Source organism: Mustela lutreola, chromosome 3, assembly GCF_030435805.1.
Source record: "Mustela lutreola isolate mMusLut2 chromosome 3, mMusLut2.pri, whole genome shotgun sequence".
Classification (NCBI taxonomy): domain Eukaryota; kingdom Metazoa; phylum Chordata; class Mammalia; order Carnivora; family Mustelidae; genus Mustela; species Mustela lutreola.
The window spans coordinates 192518758-192531923 of NC_081292.1; the positions used below are offsets into that span (position 1 = coordinate 192518758).

Below are 13166 nucleotides of genomic sequence, written 5' to 3' on the forward strand. Positions count from 1 at the left end.
TTCTAAACAAGTACAATTACTATATCCATTTTGTAGATGGGAAGAACTAAGGCACAAAGAGGTTAAGTAACTCACCCAAGTCACAAAGCTAGGAAGTAGTGGAGCCACTGTCAATAGTTGGCATCTCAATTTTAGAGATCCTTACCAGCATCAAAATCCTGTTGGTTCCAATCTCAAACCAGTTTTGTCAGAAGGAACAATCCAGAGATGTTTTAGACTACAAGTTCACTCACCCACGCATATATATCAGAATATATACCATGAAGCTTCTCTAGTCTAATTAGCAGGAGTCTTCTGCTCTTTTCGAACTAAATGTGCATGATGCCGTCACAGAGAGAATAATTAGATTTAGTGAAGGCTAAAGAGTCTGTGTGGTTCAGCTCTGTGTCGAAATTTAGGGCAATGGCAACAAGAAAAAAAATATTCAGAGGAACCTGAGGAATCCCACACGGACTCATATGTGGTCTGAGCTTATGCGTTCTGGAGAGTAAGACTCATTTTGACAGGGCACTTTGTAAAAAGGCACTCCCTTTAAAATAAAATTAGGTAAATCTAGTCATGCCTCACAGAATTTACCTACAATCAAATAACGTACCCCACCGAAACACTTTAAAGTTTAAGAACTATACTCTTAACGACATACACATTAATAGGCAACACTTAATGAATCCAGGAAAGACAGATAAAAAGATGTGTGAGTCTGAATTTAGTCTGTAATTCTGTGCAGAGTAACAGTGCTATGCTTCCTGCCAAAGGAGCACAGAGAACAATTCCCACCAATCTCAGAGGTATAGCAGAGGAGGAGCTATGAAGACCTTAGAAGAGCGTCTGAATTTCAAGGAATAACAAGACTGAACAAAGTGGACAGTACTGTGACAAGTGTTTACCTTCATAGTACTTCTCAGAACCTCAGTTCCTCTACTGTTTTCTGCCTTCTTTGCATGACTCTCATCCTTACAATCTTTTTTTAAGGACACATAGTGACATAAGCATAATCTCCCAAGTTGAAAGTCATTAAAATAATAATTTTAAAACATTCTATATAAACTACCCCCAGGGAAGTTTTGAAATGAAATAAATTAAAGTTGCATTTTAATATATGGCCTTTGATTGTTTTTTTTCCCAAACTCCGTGGATCTACGCTCTTAGCAGGAAAAAAGCCTCCTTTTCTCTCATCTAAAAGATTTTGTGATTTCGGATAGAAGGAATTAATTTGTCACTATGTAGTAATTACAACTATTTTCATGTAAAGGGAATTCAGAATTATTCAGTAACACATAGCGAATATAACATTTTCTCTTTGGGAATATTATCCAGGGAGAATTTACAAGCTATGAAGCCACTTCCTATGGACTGCCTACCAAAACAAACAAAAACAAAACCAAAATCCAAAGCACACACTGTATCCACATTTCTGAGACTAATAAAAATCATGTCAAAAAATCCTTTTTATAAATAATAACTATTAATTACAATTTAAAATATAATTAACAGTTATTAGACATACCCATATAAAAATGATATCCCAACCATAGGTATCACAAACTACCACCACATTCCACTGGTAGAGGCCCTTCCTCTGGTCCCTTACCTCCTGTCACCTCTTTCATTAACCCTCTTCTTAGCTCCTTGAATAGGTCTTTAACCTTACCACTTAGAAGTTTGAGACATTTTCAAAAGCCATATCACAACTTGTAGATGTAAAGTTTTAGATCTTTATTTCTCAACTTTTAGTTTGTTAAAAACCCATACCTCCTATTTGTAAGGAGGACAATCTTCCCATTTTGAAGTTATTTGAAATTTCAAAATTAAATGTACAGTGACTAAAACCAAGTCAGATGCTTTCTCAAGTTACACACGGTCCCTTTGAAACTCAGACTTATGGTTTAGGTATAGTTATTTACTCCCTGGATCAAGAACATTAATAAACATCTAGAATAATGATTTCCAAATTCTTTTCACCTGCAGATCTTCCTTATAAACAAGAAAATTTTACATAAGCATATATATTCCCTCTGTAAATTTTAACTGTTGTTTTTATAATAAAACAGTTTTGAAAGAGAGGAGTATAAGTATCAAAACATTTGTAAATTTCTTAAAACATAAATCATCCCATTTTTTATAGAGCAAGAACGATGTGATTTAATATGCTTCATTAAAAAATCACTTAATATTTTATAACAGTGCCTCTGATTCTAAGCTTGGGCTTTTTAAAAACTGATTTAGCATTTGCTATTGTTGAAAAAGGGAACTCATGAGAAGCAGACATAAAAATAAGTGCATTTTTGACTGGGCTTACTAAATACAACATCGTTTTTTCATTTTCATCTACCAATTATACAAACTTTTGATGAGATTTACCTAGTGCATTTTCATCTCCCTGGCTTTTAATAATTGTATGCTAATAATAATAGGTGTTACAGTTTTGTATTTTAACAAGTACAAAACCTACTGAAATTCTAGAAGACTTATGAATAGTTTAAAGAATTCTATTTCCAGAGTTTTTTATATATATATGAGTTTTGAGCTGACAAATTTATACTAACTGCAATTAAAAAAAAAAAGTATGAAAACATTTCCAAACTTCTTTCAAAATGCTCTCTCCACAGCACAACTTTCTTTCAAAAAGCAGTTAGTTATCCTCTTGCATTGTTAAAATGTCACTTTCTCCCAGGGTAGTTGAAAGGGATTTCTTCTTTCAAAAGTATAGATAACACATCCCTTCCAAATCCTTACTCACCATCATTAAAAAGACCAGAAACTTTGGAACACTTGTTTCATGTAAAACACAAACAAGTAACTCAGCCTCATGTTAGACCAGTCTTCAATACTTTGCTGCAATAATAACCACTGATCCTATTTTTGCACAAAAACTTATTATTGTTCCCATCATATTAAAAAGTATTATAAAGATTCTATCAAATGTTTCATCCAGCCACTCTCCCTTTTGTTCATTCTATCTGAACCACATCCCTTTACTATATCTTGATATATGAAGCACATTCGTACTTCTAAACCTTTGGGACTTGCTTTACTGCTTGCATGGCTTAGCCTCCTGCACTGCCTTCTGGTTTCTGTTCACTGCGTTCCCTGACCACCCTACAGAAAACAGAGCCCCCTGCCCTCCACATTCTCTATCCCTTCCCCTGCTTTCATCATCTTCCCAGCACTTATCCTCACCTGACATATTTTATTTTTTCATTGTTTCTCTTCGCTCAAATGTGATCTTCATGAGAATAGAGAAGTATTATTTGTTCACTGCTGTCTTTCATAGCACCTAGAACAGTGACTGGCACATAGCATGTGATCAATAAAAATTCGTTGAAGGAATGACTGTAATAAATTTAAGGTAACATAATCCATAATCCAGACACGTTTAAACTGCACTTTATTAAAAATGCATTTAAAGCACAAATTAAAAGTGAAAATGCCACTGTTAACTTCTATACGTTCATGTAACTCCTACTATTTTTGCAGGAATTCTCATATAATCTGTGAGACTTGATACACATAAGGATAAAATTAGGGCACTAATGTCAAGCCATATATGAAACACTAGCACAGTGTAATTTCTAATATTCTTAGATTAAAAACAGAAACAGATCCTAGTATCTTATTCTCACATTAAGAGAAATGTGTCTTGTATTTTTTGAAAATGATGTTCTAGAATACTCTTATTTTCCCATGTAGAAGTTCACAGGATCATTTCTCTGTTTAAACACATCTCTTCTGATGTAAACTACTTCCTAGTTACCAAAATACTAATCCCTGTTAACCAGCTCAAATGACCCATAAAGTTTAATATATTCTTCATGATTTAGGCCCTTCAAAGAAAAAAATAAAGTAAAAATATTGTGTCTCTATTTGTAGAATTCAGGTTTTCAGTTATAAATATAGCTCACCTTGATGGAAAAATGTGCTCTTGAGAAGATGAATAAATATTTCTACAAAGTTAATAGCCATATACTCCCCAGGTCCAAATTATTATTGTCACAAAGTAAAGATTAAAATTAAAAATATAATTGACAATTAAATATCACATATTATGACGAAAAATTATCATCTTAATAAGTTTAGAAAATTTTGGTGTGTTCTTTATAGAAAGGCCTCCTACTCGTAAGTGAAAAAGAGAAAGTAAGGATTAAATGTGATCGGGAATCTAGGTCTCCTGATTAGCAGGTCAGGTTCCTTCCACTATTACCAAGAAGAAAATGAGTGGGAAATTAGTAATGGCATTGTATGGAGAATAGTAATATAGCACTCAATGAAATAAAAACTGAGGCAAAGGATCGGAGACTATTGGCCAGTCAGTGTGATTTCACAGAAATGTCTAATTCCTTAGTTTTCACCAGGATGACACCGTCTCCATCTTGGTAACAAATTCCATTCCGAGTATCTTTCAGTATGTAAATTCACACGTGTTGATATTTTTACATGAAAACGTTCTTTTTTTTTTTTTTTTTCCATGTAAGTGTCCAAGCGAACCAAAAGCATAAGTAGAGGTGGGTAACGGTGGCTCAAGGACTCAATAATATAATACGGCTGACTAAATCGAATATACCGTTTGAGGACATTAACAGAATGCTTCCAGGGCAAAGGAAGCACTTGTCCCATCTACAAATATCAATCAGTCTGGCTACCATACTCGAGGAAAACACAACAGCTCTCATCCACAGGATGATAGCAAGGACAGTAAAGAGCAATAAAAGCTACATCGTACAATAAATGACTGAAGAAAAATAGACATTTGTTTAGTCTGGACATTTTTTCTTTCAAAGTAGGAAGGGTGCAAGAGACAAGGGAGAAGTGGTCCAAAGGAGAAAGAATTAAATTTGCTTAATAAGTTTCTAAGGATGGAACTGGGACCACTAGTTAGATGTTTTAGAAAGGTATATTCTGGCTCACCACAGGGAAGAACAGTTCAGCAATCACCCCTCTTTATAAATTGGTTACCTCGGGAGACAGGGGTTCCATTTCCCTAGTGTTCAAGTAACGCTGAACTACCATTTGGAGGAGAGGAGAAAAGATACGCAGGGAAAGTAAGCAATACACTAAGGGCTCAGCAGGTAACAAGTCCGGCCTAGACCTAGATGATCTCTACGATCTTTATGCAAACCTTAAATTGCATGTTTATAGAAGGATAACAACATAAAGAATAATTTCTCACCTTCCTTTCTAAAAACAGTTCTTTCCAAATCTAGGACCTAGGACTCACCTGAGTTCCGGAGAAAAGTCTTTTTAAGTCCTTACAGGAAGACTGTGAAGCAAAAAATATGAAATGGGAGGCTGGGGTTATGGCCTACTTGAATGAACGTTCAAGTCTTTTTTTTTTCTTTCAATAAGCTCACTGCAAAGATGTCTACTACTCGAGGTTCCCTACAGTTCAGTAGAGTAGTCACCTTCATTCAGAGCTCTGTGTGCTTTTATTTGCCCTGGATTCAATCCAAAGGAACAATCTCTCCAAAGAATTAGATAACATGCGCAGTGTAATCCCTGAATATATCATTATTTCAAAATTATATACTCTAACTTACACCCCTAGACATAGCTGGTTTTATAATGCTATGATCTCCAAATTCAAGTTAGTATCTTAGGTAAGGTTATTAATTTTGACAAGGGCTTATTTTTTCCAATTGCATGTTTAGAAAATAAATACAAAGTTATTTTTGTTATCTCAATTTTCCTGAACTAAGGTATATCAGCCTTGGTCTTTCCCAAACATTTCCACTTTACCCCATGTACTTTAAGATTTTTTTTCCCCAATCAAGTCTTTTTCTTCTGTAGCTTAAGAAAAAGTCTTTTTTTTGGTCTGTTCTTATGTGTATATATGTTCCTATACATAAGGTGACTATACAGACGCAGCATATTCCTTTACCGTAAATAAAATAAACTCTGAACTAGATATGTTCCTAATTCCATAACTAATGAAAGGAGAGAGATATGGCTATAAACGACAGTTATGAAAGTAGATGCAGAACTTTTTTATACACATACCTGAACTGTCTGGACTTGTGGAGACTGAATAACTGATGGCTGGGCCGCCTGAATAACGCCATGGACTTGAACTGTCTGCCCATTGGGCAGCTGTACTAAAGTTACGGTGGGAGCAGATGATGTTGCATGAGCTGCTGGCATAGATACCTATGGTGTTGAACATGGAAAAAAATTATCATCACAGATACCTCTTTGAGAGTAGTCACGTTCAGTACGAAGCAACTTTTTTAGCAGGAAAAAGATGACTTCTGCTAGCCAAGTATTTCACTGGTGTGAAAGAAACTAATGATTACATTTAATATATATTTAAAAAAAAAAAAAAACAACTGTACATGCCCCCTCCCTTTCAAATCCTTCCAAATGACAAAAAACTATTTTAATGTAATATTTACAATTTAGGTTTTTTTGCTAATATTTAAAATTTGTAACACAGACTTCCTCTGAATACTAAATACACTTTAATTTGTATGGTGCTTTAAATTTTTCCTACCTGCTTTCATGTCCAGTTTCTCATTTTGCTCTTCGAAGAAATCATGACTGGATAATAAGGATTATCTCCATTTTAGAGTTAGAAATATCAACTGCTCAAGAGATTTAGTAACTTACCCAAGGTCAAGAGCTATGGTAGCTTTGAAGAAACATAAAAGTCTTCAGAATATTTTGTGTTAAATAACTCATATTCTAAAATACAACTGCTCTCAGACTTGGGCAAAACTTAGCGAAGTCTAGAATAAATATATATCTAAAAATGTATAGCACAGTCTTCTCTTTTAAACTAATTACAAGTATGCCTTTTATTAGTGAGAAAGTATTAATACGTATTATAAACTGAAAATTTCTACCCTTCCTAAATCAAACTGATATGATAGTTGATATTTTAAGGATTTATTTTCCTCTTAAAGGAATAAAAGAACTGAACTGAGTGAATTTAAGAGATACTAATTTTCTCCTGAGGCACAAAGAAAGCAATTTTAATGAATCAATATCCAGGTCCAAAGAGCTCTTATGTCATATCTATATCTATCAGATAGTATTTCTTGTTCCTATGCTTGAACACATTCAGATGTTCAATAATTTTTGCTCATTTGGTAAACAGTAATTGTGGACCCATGTGCTAAGAGCAATGTCAGAACTGAAACTACAAACATGAAGGGAATTACTGGGGTACATGTATGATGAAGGCATGGGGAAAAGAACACAAATAAATAAAATCCAGTGAAGTAATGAGGCTTGCCAAGAGAAAAATACACACACTGAGAAAAGCTACCCCACCTCCCCTAAAAAGGGAAGAATGCAAATTTGAAATAAAGATTACAAATTAGGCATATTTTGATTCCCAGGGGAGAGGCACAGAATTTGGGGGAAGAAGGGATAAATAAATGACAGTTAGCACTACTAAGTGCGTTACTGTAGGAATGTAGGAACCAGGGCAAGATAAAATTGTAACACCAACAGGCAGGGGCTAAATGAGCTCGTCATGAAAAACCATATATATTCCATTAAAAAAGTTGCACTATATCTTGAGGAGACTGGGAAAGGCACTCAACGGCTTTCAAACTCTGGAATATCACATGGTGAGGTTTGAATTTTAGATAGATCACTTCAGTGGCAGTATGAAAATCATCTATTTCATTGAAAGAACAAAGTGGAGGGGAGGAGACTGAGAAAGCCTATCTAGTAGTTAGGTGAGATGATAAAGCCAGAAGTAAAGTACTAGCTGTGGTACACAGGAGAATGAGAGAACTGATTCAAGGAAAATCCAGGAGGCAGACTAGAAAGAGCTTCATGAATGACTGCTTGAAGGAGGTGAGAGAGGAATCCAGGATGACTCACATATTTCATGTTTTGGTAAGAATCGATAAACTATGCTATCAACTGAAACAGAGAACACAAGAAGTAAGGAGAAGCTTGGGCAGGAAAGAGCCCTAATGAAATGAGAAGTTAAAACTATGAGTATCCATCTTTGGGCAGTTAGGACATCCCTCCTTAATATAATCATTTTCTCTCTGGCCACTATAAATTTTGTTTGGTTTTATCTGGTTCTCAAAATGTGGTCCATGGACTACCTCCAACAGAGTTACAACATGTGCCTATTTATAAAGTCAGACTCTTGGTGGACCTAAGGACACTTTCCCCTATACTGAAATTTGAGAACCACAACCCTAAGTTATTCAGAATATTTCTTCTTAGTTCCGTACAAAGGCTCTTCTGATATATGAAGCAATTATTATTTCCTCTTCTCTATTTTACAGAATAAATATAACAAGCTAACTCAAGGAGCTGGTTAATCTCTTCTCTACCTGGATCATTCTACAGAACAGCTGTCTCATTATAACTTCGTAAACAATACAGATATAGAAGATAAAAATTTCTTATGTTCCTACCACTCAGAGATAATTGCTGTTAATATTTTTGCTGAAGATCTAGATGCTTTTAAAAGTGCACACTCACACTCAATTTTTATAACACACAATCATGGAATCTAATTTAATCTTTCAAATCCATTATATCTTTTCATACCATTAATAATTTTCTTAAGTGGTTTTAGGGCTGTACAATAAAAATTACTGTTTAATAAATTCCTTACTATTGGATATTTAGGTTTTCAAATTTGCCTGTTACAAGGAAGCTACAATGATCATCCTTTTACCCAACTCTTTAGTTAAATCCATAAAAGTTTACATTCTCATAGTCAAAACTAATATTGTTTTTTTTCCTTCCCATTAAAAAAAAAATCTCTGTAGGGGTGCCTGGGTGGCTTAGTTGGTTAAGCATCTGATTCTTGATCTCAGCTCAGGTCTTGATCTCAGGGTCGAGAGTTCAAGCCCCACACTTAAAAGAACAAAACTGTGCAAATTCCAAAAGTAAAATAAAGCATCTCATTATTGTTTTAGATTGGTTTTCTTCCTTTGCTAGCTCGGCTGAATTTTTTCCTGTTCACTTCAAATCACTACAGTCTTGGATTTGGCAATTTTATTATATTTTTCCATTATTAAATACTGACAAAAAAATACCAGGTTTCAGAATTATGAAAGGAAATTATGACAAAAAGGCATCATGTATGTGTTAAGGACTTGGATGACCAAGTGAAAAAACTCTGTAGTTAGGAATAAAAAGAACAAAACCTACACAAATAGGAATAGAAAACCAGCTTTTCTAAAACTCAACTATCATGTCATTCTGCTCTTCAAAGTAAATGCTAAAGGACTGCCTGATAAGGATGATAAATTAAACATGTATATATCATTTTGCTCCTTCCTGAATCTTCAATTAAACTTCATAAAATTGATTTTGTTTTTACAGGCACAATTACATGAGCAAAGAATGGGACAGAAGATAACACGAAGAGTTTTGGAGGTTGGAAAGAAGACTGGATGAATGGTAATGAACTTGGGAGACCTCAGGAGGACAACTCATGACGTAGAAACAGGGAAAGCCTGATTTGAACCACAAAATCCTTAAGAGGCGCAGGATCTAAGTCATCCTGGAAGGTGGAGTAAAGGGAGAAGCTGAAAATAAGGAAGGCTAATTGAAGGCTCTTTGAAAAGCAACTGGATCCCCTCCCCACACCCTCTGTGGAAGAGTAATTAATCTACTCCATGCTGACAGAAAAATGGAGAATTAATTTCTGGGTAGTGGATCTCCTGACTGCCTATAACAGACACTGCTGAATGTTGGGTTACTAACCTCCAGTCTACTCTCTCTTAGCTCCCTGGTCTTTACCCTACAAGCAAGGGATCAATAAAGCCTTCCCGGAGGAACCTAATCAGTGACAAGGGGCTAAACAAAGACTTAAAAGATACTGACATTGGGAAGGCCATAACCACCCTATAGTGAGGCTCACACACAACTCGTAGTTGTTAGGCCCCAGCACACTTAGAGCTTCCAATGGTTTTTTTGGTCCCCTACTTTAAACTTGAGCAGACAACCACAATTATAAAACAATAGAGGAAAGCTTCTAATATGAAAGATGGAGACCAAAACAAATTGAAGGGCAAAAAGGTATACAGAGGAAAATCTATGTGGGGAGAAGAAAACTTAAAACCTAATTAATATTCTCAGAGACGACAGAAAATATTCCCTTTGTTAAACATAAACAGGATGCTATTAAAACACAAAAGGACTATTCAGAGAACAAAAGGAACTCTTGGAAACATGACAGCAGAAATAAAACGTTCAACAAATGGGTTGGAACATCAAACTGAAAAAGTCTCCCAGAAAGCAGAGCAAAAAGACAAAGAGAAAGCAACAGAGAAAAGATGAGAAAATCAGAGAAACAGTCCTCTAGGTATAACATCTAGATGACAAAGAAAAAAGGAGAGAGAGAAAAATCTTCAACCAAATAATTTAAAGAAATTGCCCAAAATTGAAGACATGAGCTTCCACTAAAAAGGGCCCAATGAAAATATACAGCACAATGGATAAAAACTATTCAAACCAAGACCCTAATAATGAAATAGTGAAGCACTGTGAACAAAGAGAAATAAGATACCAGAGAGGCAAAATAAATGGACTTAGTCTTTTCCAAAAGCAACACCACATGGTGACTGTTCCAACTTTGAGAGAAACTTTCAAGCTTTGGAAGAAAAATCATTTTTTAAAAAATAATTTATTTATTGATTTGAGAGAGAGAGAGAATGTGTATGCAGGTGGAGAGGGGTAGAGAAGGAGAAAAACTCTGAAGCCGACTCCTCACTGAGCATGTAGCCTGTCATGGGACTCTATCCCAGGATTGGGAGATCATGACCTGAGCTGAAACCAAGAGTTGGATGCTTAACTGAGCCACCCAGGTGCCCCAAGAAAAATGATATCCTTACCAAGAATTTTTTACCCAAACTTGCTCAAAAAACCATTGGAAAACATGCTTTATTATACCAACGAAACAAATTCAGTAAGAAAGCAGGGGGAAAGGAATTTCCAGGGCTGTATTGTATAGCAGACTTAAGAGGACAACCGGATCAGACAGAAAAGTGCCCCCCAAGAGACAGTTATTTGGAAGGCTGTCATCATCACCAAGATCCTTTCTGGGATTATATCTTATTTTTACCATAGGGTCAAATGCTTAGGTGAGCCCAGATTCTGATCTGTGCATGTTTGCCTTGACCATGTACTGATGAAGTCCTGGCTCTTTCTTCTTCATTCCTCCATCTGCCTTATCTAAGTATTTACTTTATCCCTAGATATTTTCTGCTTTGCCTTACTGCTGAGGGTTGGAGGTAGACCCTAATACTCTCAGAAGAAAACACAGAGCAGCTCACTTCTTCTGACCATATTCCTGCTGGAGATCCAGTATTTGGGCCATACGTTAATACTACACCAGAAATGGTGTAGTAACCATTTGTGGTTAGCCCCCTATTAGCCAAGACTCATTTTTGCTCAGGGACTTCCTTAGTAGGGCTTTTAAATTCTTCAGGAAGCTGAAGCTCAACACTGTAGAGCCTCTGCTAAGATTATTTTCTCCTGGGAGCCTTTATCAAAAAGAGGCAGTAACATACTCCTTTACCTAGCAGGTTTATGTCTGTTATTTATCTATGTATCTATAACTACCTTTCTTATATAAGGCATAAGGTTATATAATGTTCTTATATTAACTTATTTCTTATGTATGCAAATAATGGTTAATAAAATATTTGAGGAAAAATAAATCAGAATAAAAAATAAGGATGAAAGAATATAACTCTAGAGGTAGAATGTTTAAGACAAAGACAAAATAAAGGAATCATAAATTATATGTAAAAGATATAGGAAACAAAATTTATCATCCTTGAAATTTACTTGTGTGTCAATTTATCTGGTTACCCTATTTTTTATTTTAAGCACATAGAAAACTTAGTGTCTCGGATTATCTAAATTCCCATGCCTCAAAATAAATCTGTGTGATAAAAAAAAAAAAGCAGTTACCATATCAGGTTTTCTTCCCTCGTTTAGGAGAGACAATCTCTACCCATTAGTTAAAATGTCATTATTCTAAATCAGGTCACTACAAATAACGTTCTAACAATACATTTTTCTGTTCTGTTAGTAAATCATTTCTAAAATTATGCTAATACTTAGTAAATAGGAACTTCAGTATTCTAAGAATGTCTCTGCTCAATTCTATGTCTATCTCTGCAATAAAAACTAAATCCTCTTGTCGAAAACATATTTCTCTTGGAAGAGACATAACTTGGAATCTCTCCATGTATTTTATACCTGGGCTAATGTGGCAATCTGTGGCTGGGCTTGAACTGTCATTTGCTGGCTTTCAGCTTCTGTTACAGCTGCATCTCCACTCTGCTGGTTCTCTGCTCCAGATTCCATGGTCATTTAGTTACCTACAATAATATGGAAGAGTGTTACAAGCACTACAGTGCTTTGTGCTTTTGTGACTTTAAAGGCAAATTTCAGGTTATAAATAGGTATATGTGTGGTTAGGTCAGAAAATGCACTCAGAAATCTAGTTAAAAAATAATCTAGCTCAATTATTGTAAACTTATCCAAGTCTGCTGAGCTGTAAAATTCTAACCCCTTCAAAAAACCTCCCCCCGAAACCCAAAAACCCAAAAAACCCCTCTCTTTTCCCTTGTTATTCCAACTAGAAAGAAGGAATTCCTCCCTTTAATGAATCTCCCCTATTAACAAGGGGAAGGGGGTGCCAGTAAAATTCTAATTTTTTTCAAATTGTACTCCTCAGGTATGGAGAGAAGGTAGAGAATAGAAGTGAGCTGATATCAGGGTCTATGAGATACTGGCTTCATGGTACTTCATATGAGGGCATTCCCTTCTATTATAGGGCAGAAACATAAAAGTATAAGCTACTTCCAAGATAATTACTGGTGGTGGGACAAAAGCAGCCCAGGTTGTGGGGTATCAAGATAGAAAGGTGGGATAAATAGACACAAAGCCAAATCAGAGACCCCAAACACTGCAGATCTTAGCCTTCTGAATCCTCACCCATATACAGCGTGCAATACTACACATGCACACAAACATGAAATAAAATTTTGAGTAAGTTAATCAAGGCTGCTCTTTTTTACTTTGGGACCCTGCTTTGGTAGTATATTTGTTGGGTAATCTGGCACTGAATGGCAGCAAGATTTAGTGGAGAACAATTCAAAGCAGCAGCAGCTACATGCAGATATTTCTGATAACAGATATAAACTCCTGGTGATAATCATGTCTAAAGGAGTCAC

The 13166-nt window shown here is 35.5% G+C and overlaps 2 protein-coding genes across 6 annotated transcripts in view; one reads left to right on the forward strand and one right to left on the reverse strand.

Moving 5' to 3' along the window:
- The window catches only part of METTL21A (methyltransferase 21A, HSPA lysine), a 55788-nt gene extending 46462 nt beyond the window's left edge, over window positions 1-9326 (forward strand). The window contains exon 4 of the mRNA XM_059168251.1: window positions 9298-9326. Coding sequence (XP_059024234.1) covers window positions 9298-9311 — 14 coding nt within the window. The 3' untranslated portion in view covers window positions 9312-9326. The remainder of the gene's footprint in view (window positions 1-9297) is intronic.
- CREB1 (cAMP responsive element binding protein 1) overlaps window positions 1-13166 on the reverse strand; it is a 62726-nt gene that overhangs the window by 32062 nt on the left and 17498 nt on the right. For 4 of the 5 annotated variants that reach the window (XR_009352039.1, XM_059168235.1, XM_059168234.1 and 1 more), the window contains exons 2-4: window positions 12187-12308; window positions 5995-6141; window positions 5216-5257 (exon numbers count right to left, since the gene is read on the reverse strand). Coding sequence is in view for 4 of the 5 variants with exons in the window: in XM_059168235.1 (XP_059024218.1) it covers window positions 5216-5257; window positions 5995-6141; window positions 12187-12300 (303 nt within the window). In the remaining variant the exon portion in view is untranslated. The remainder of the gene's footprint in view (window positions 1-5215; window positions 5258-5994; window positions 6142-12186; window positions 12309-13166) is intronic. The other variant, XM_059168236.1, reaches the window with a different exon arrangement.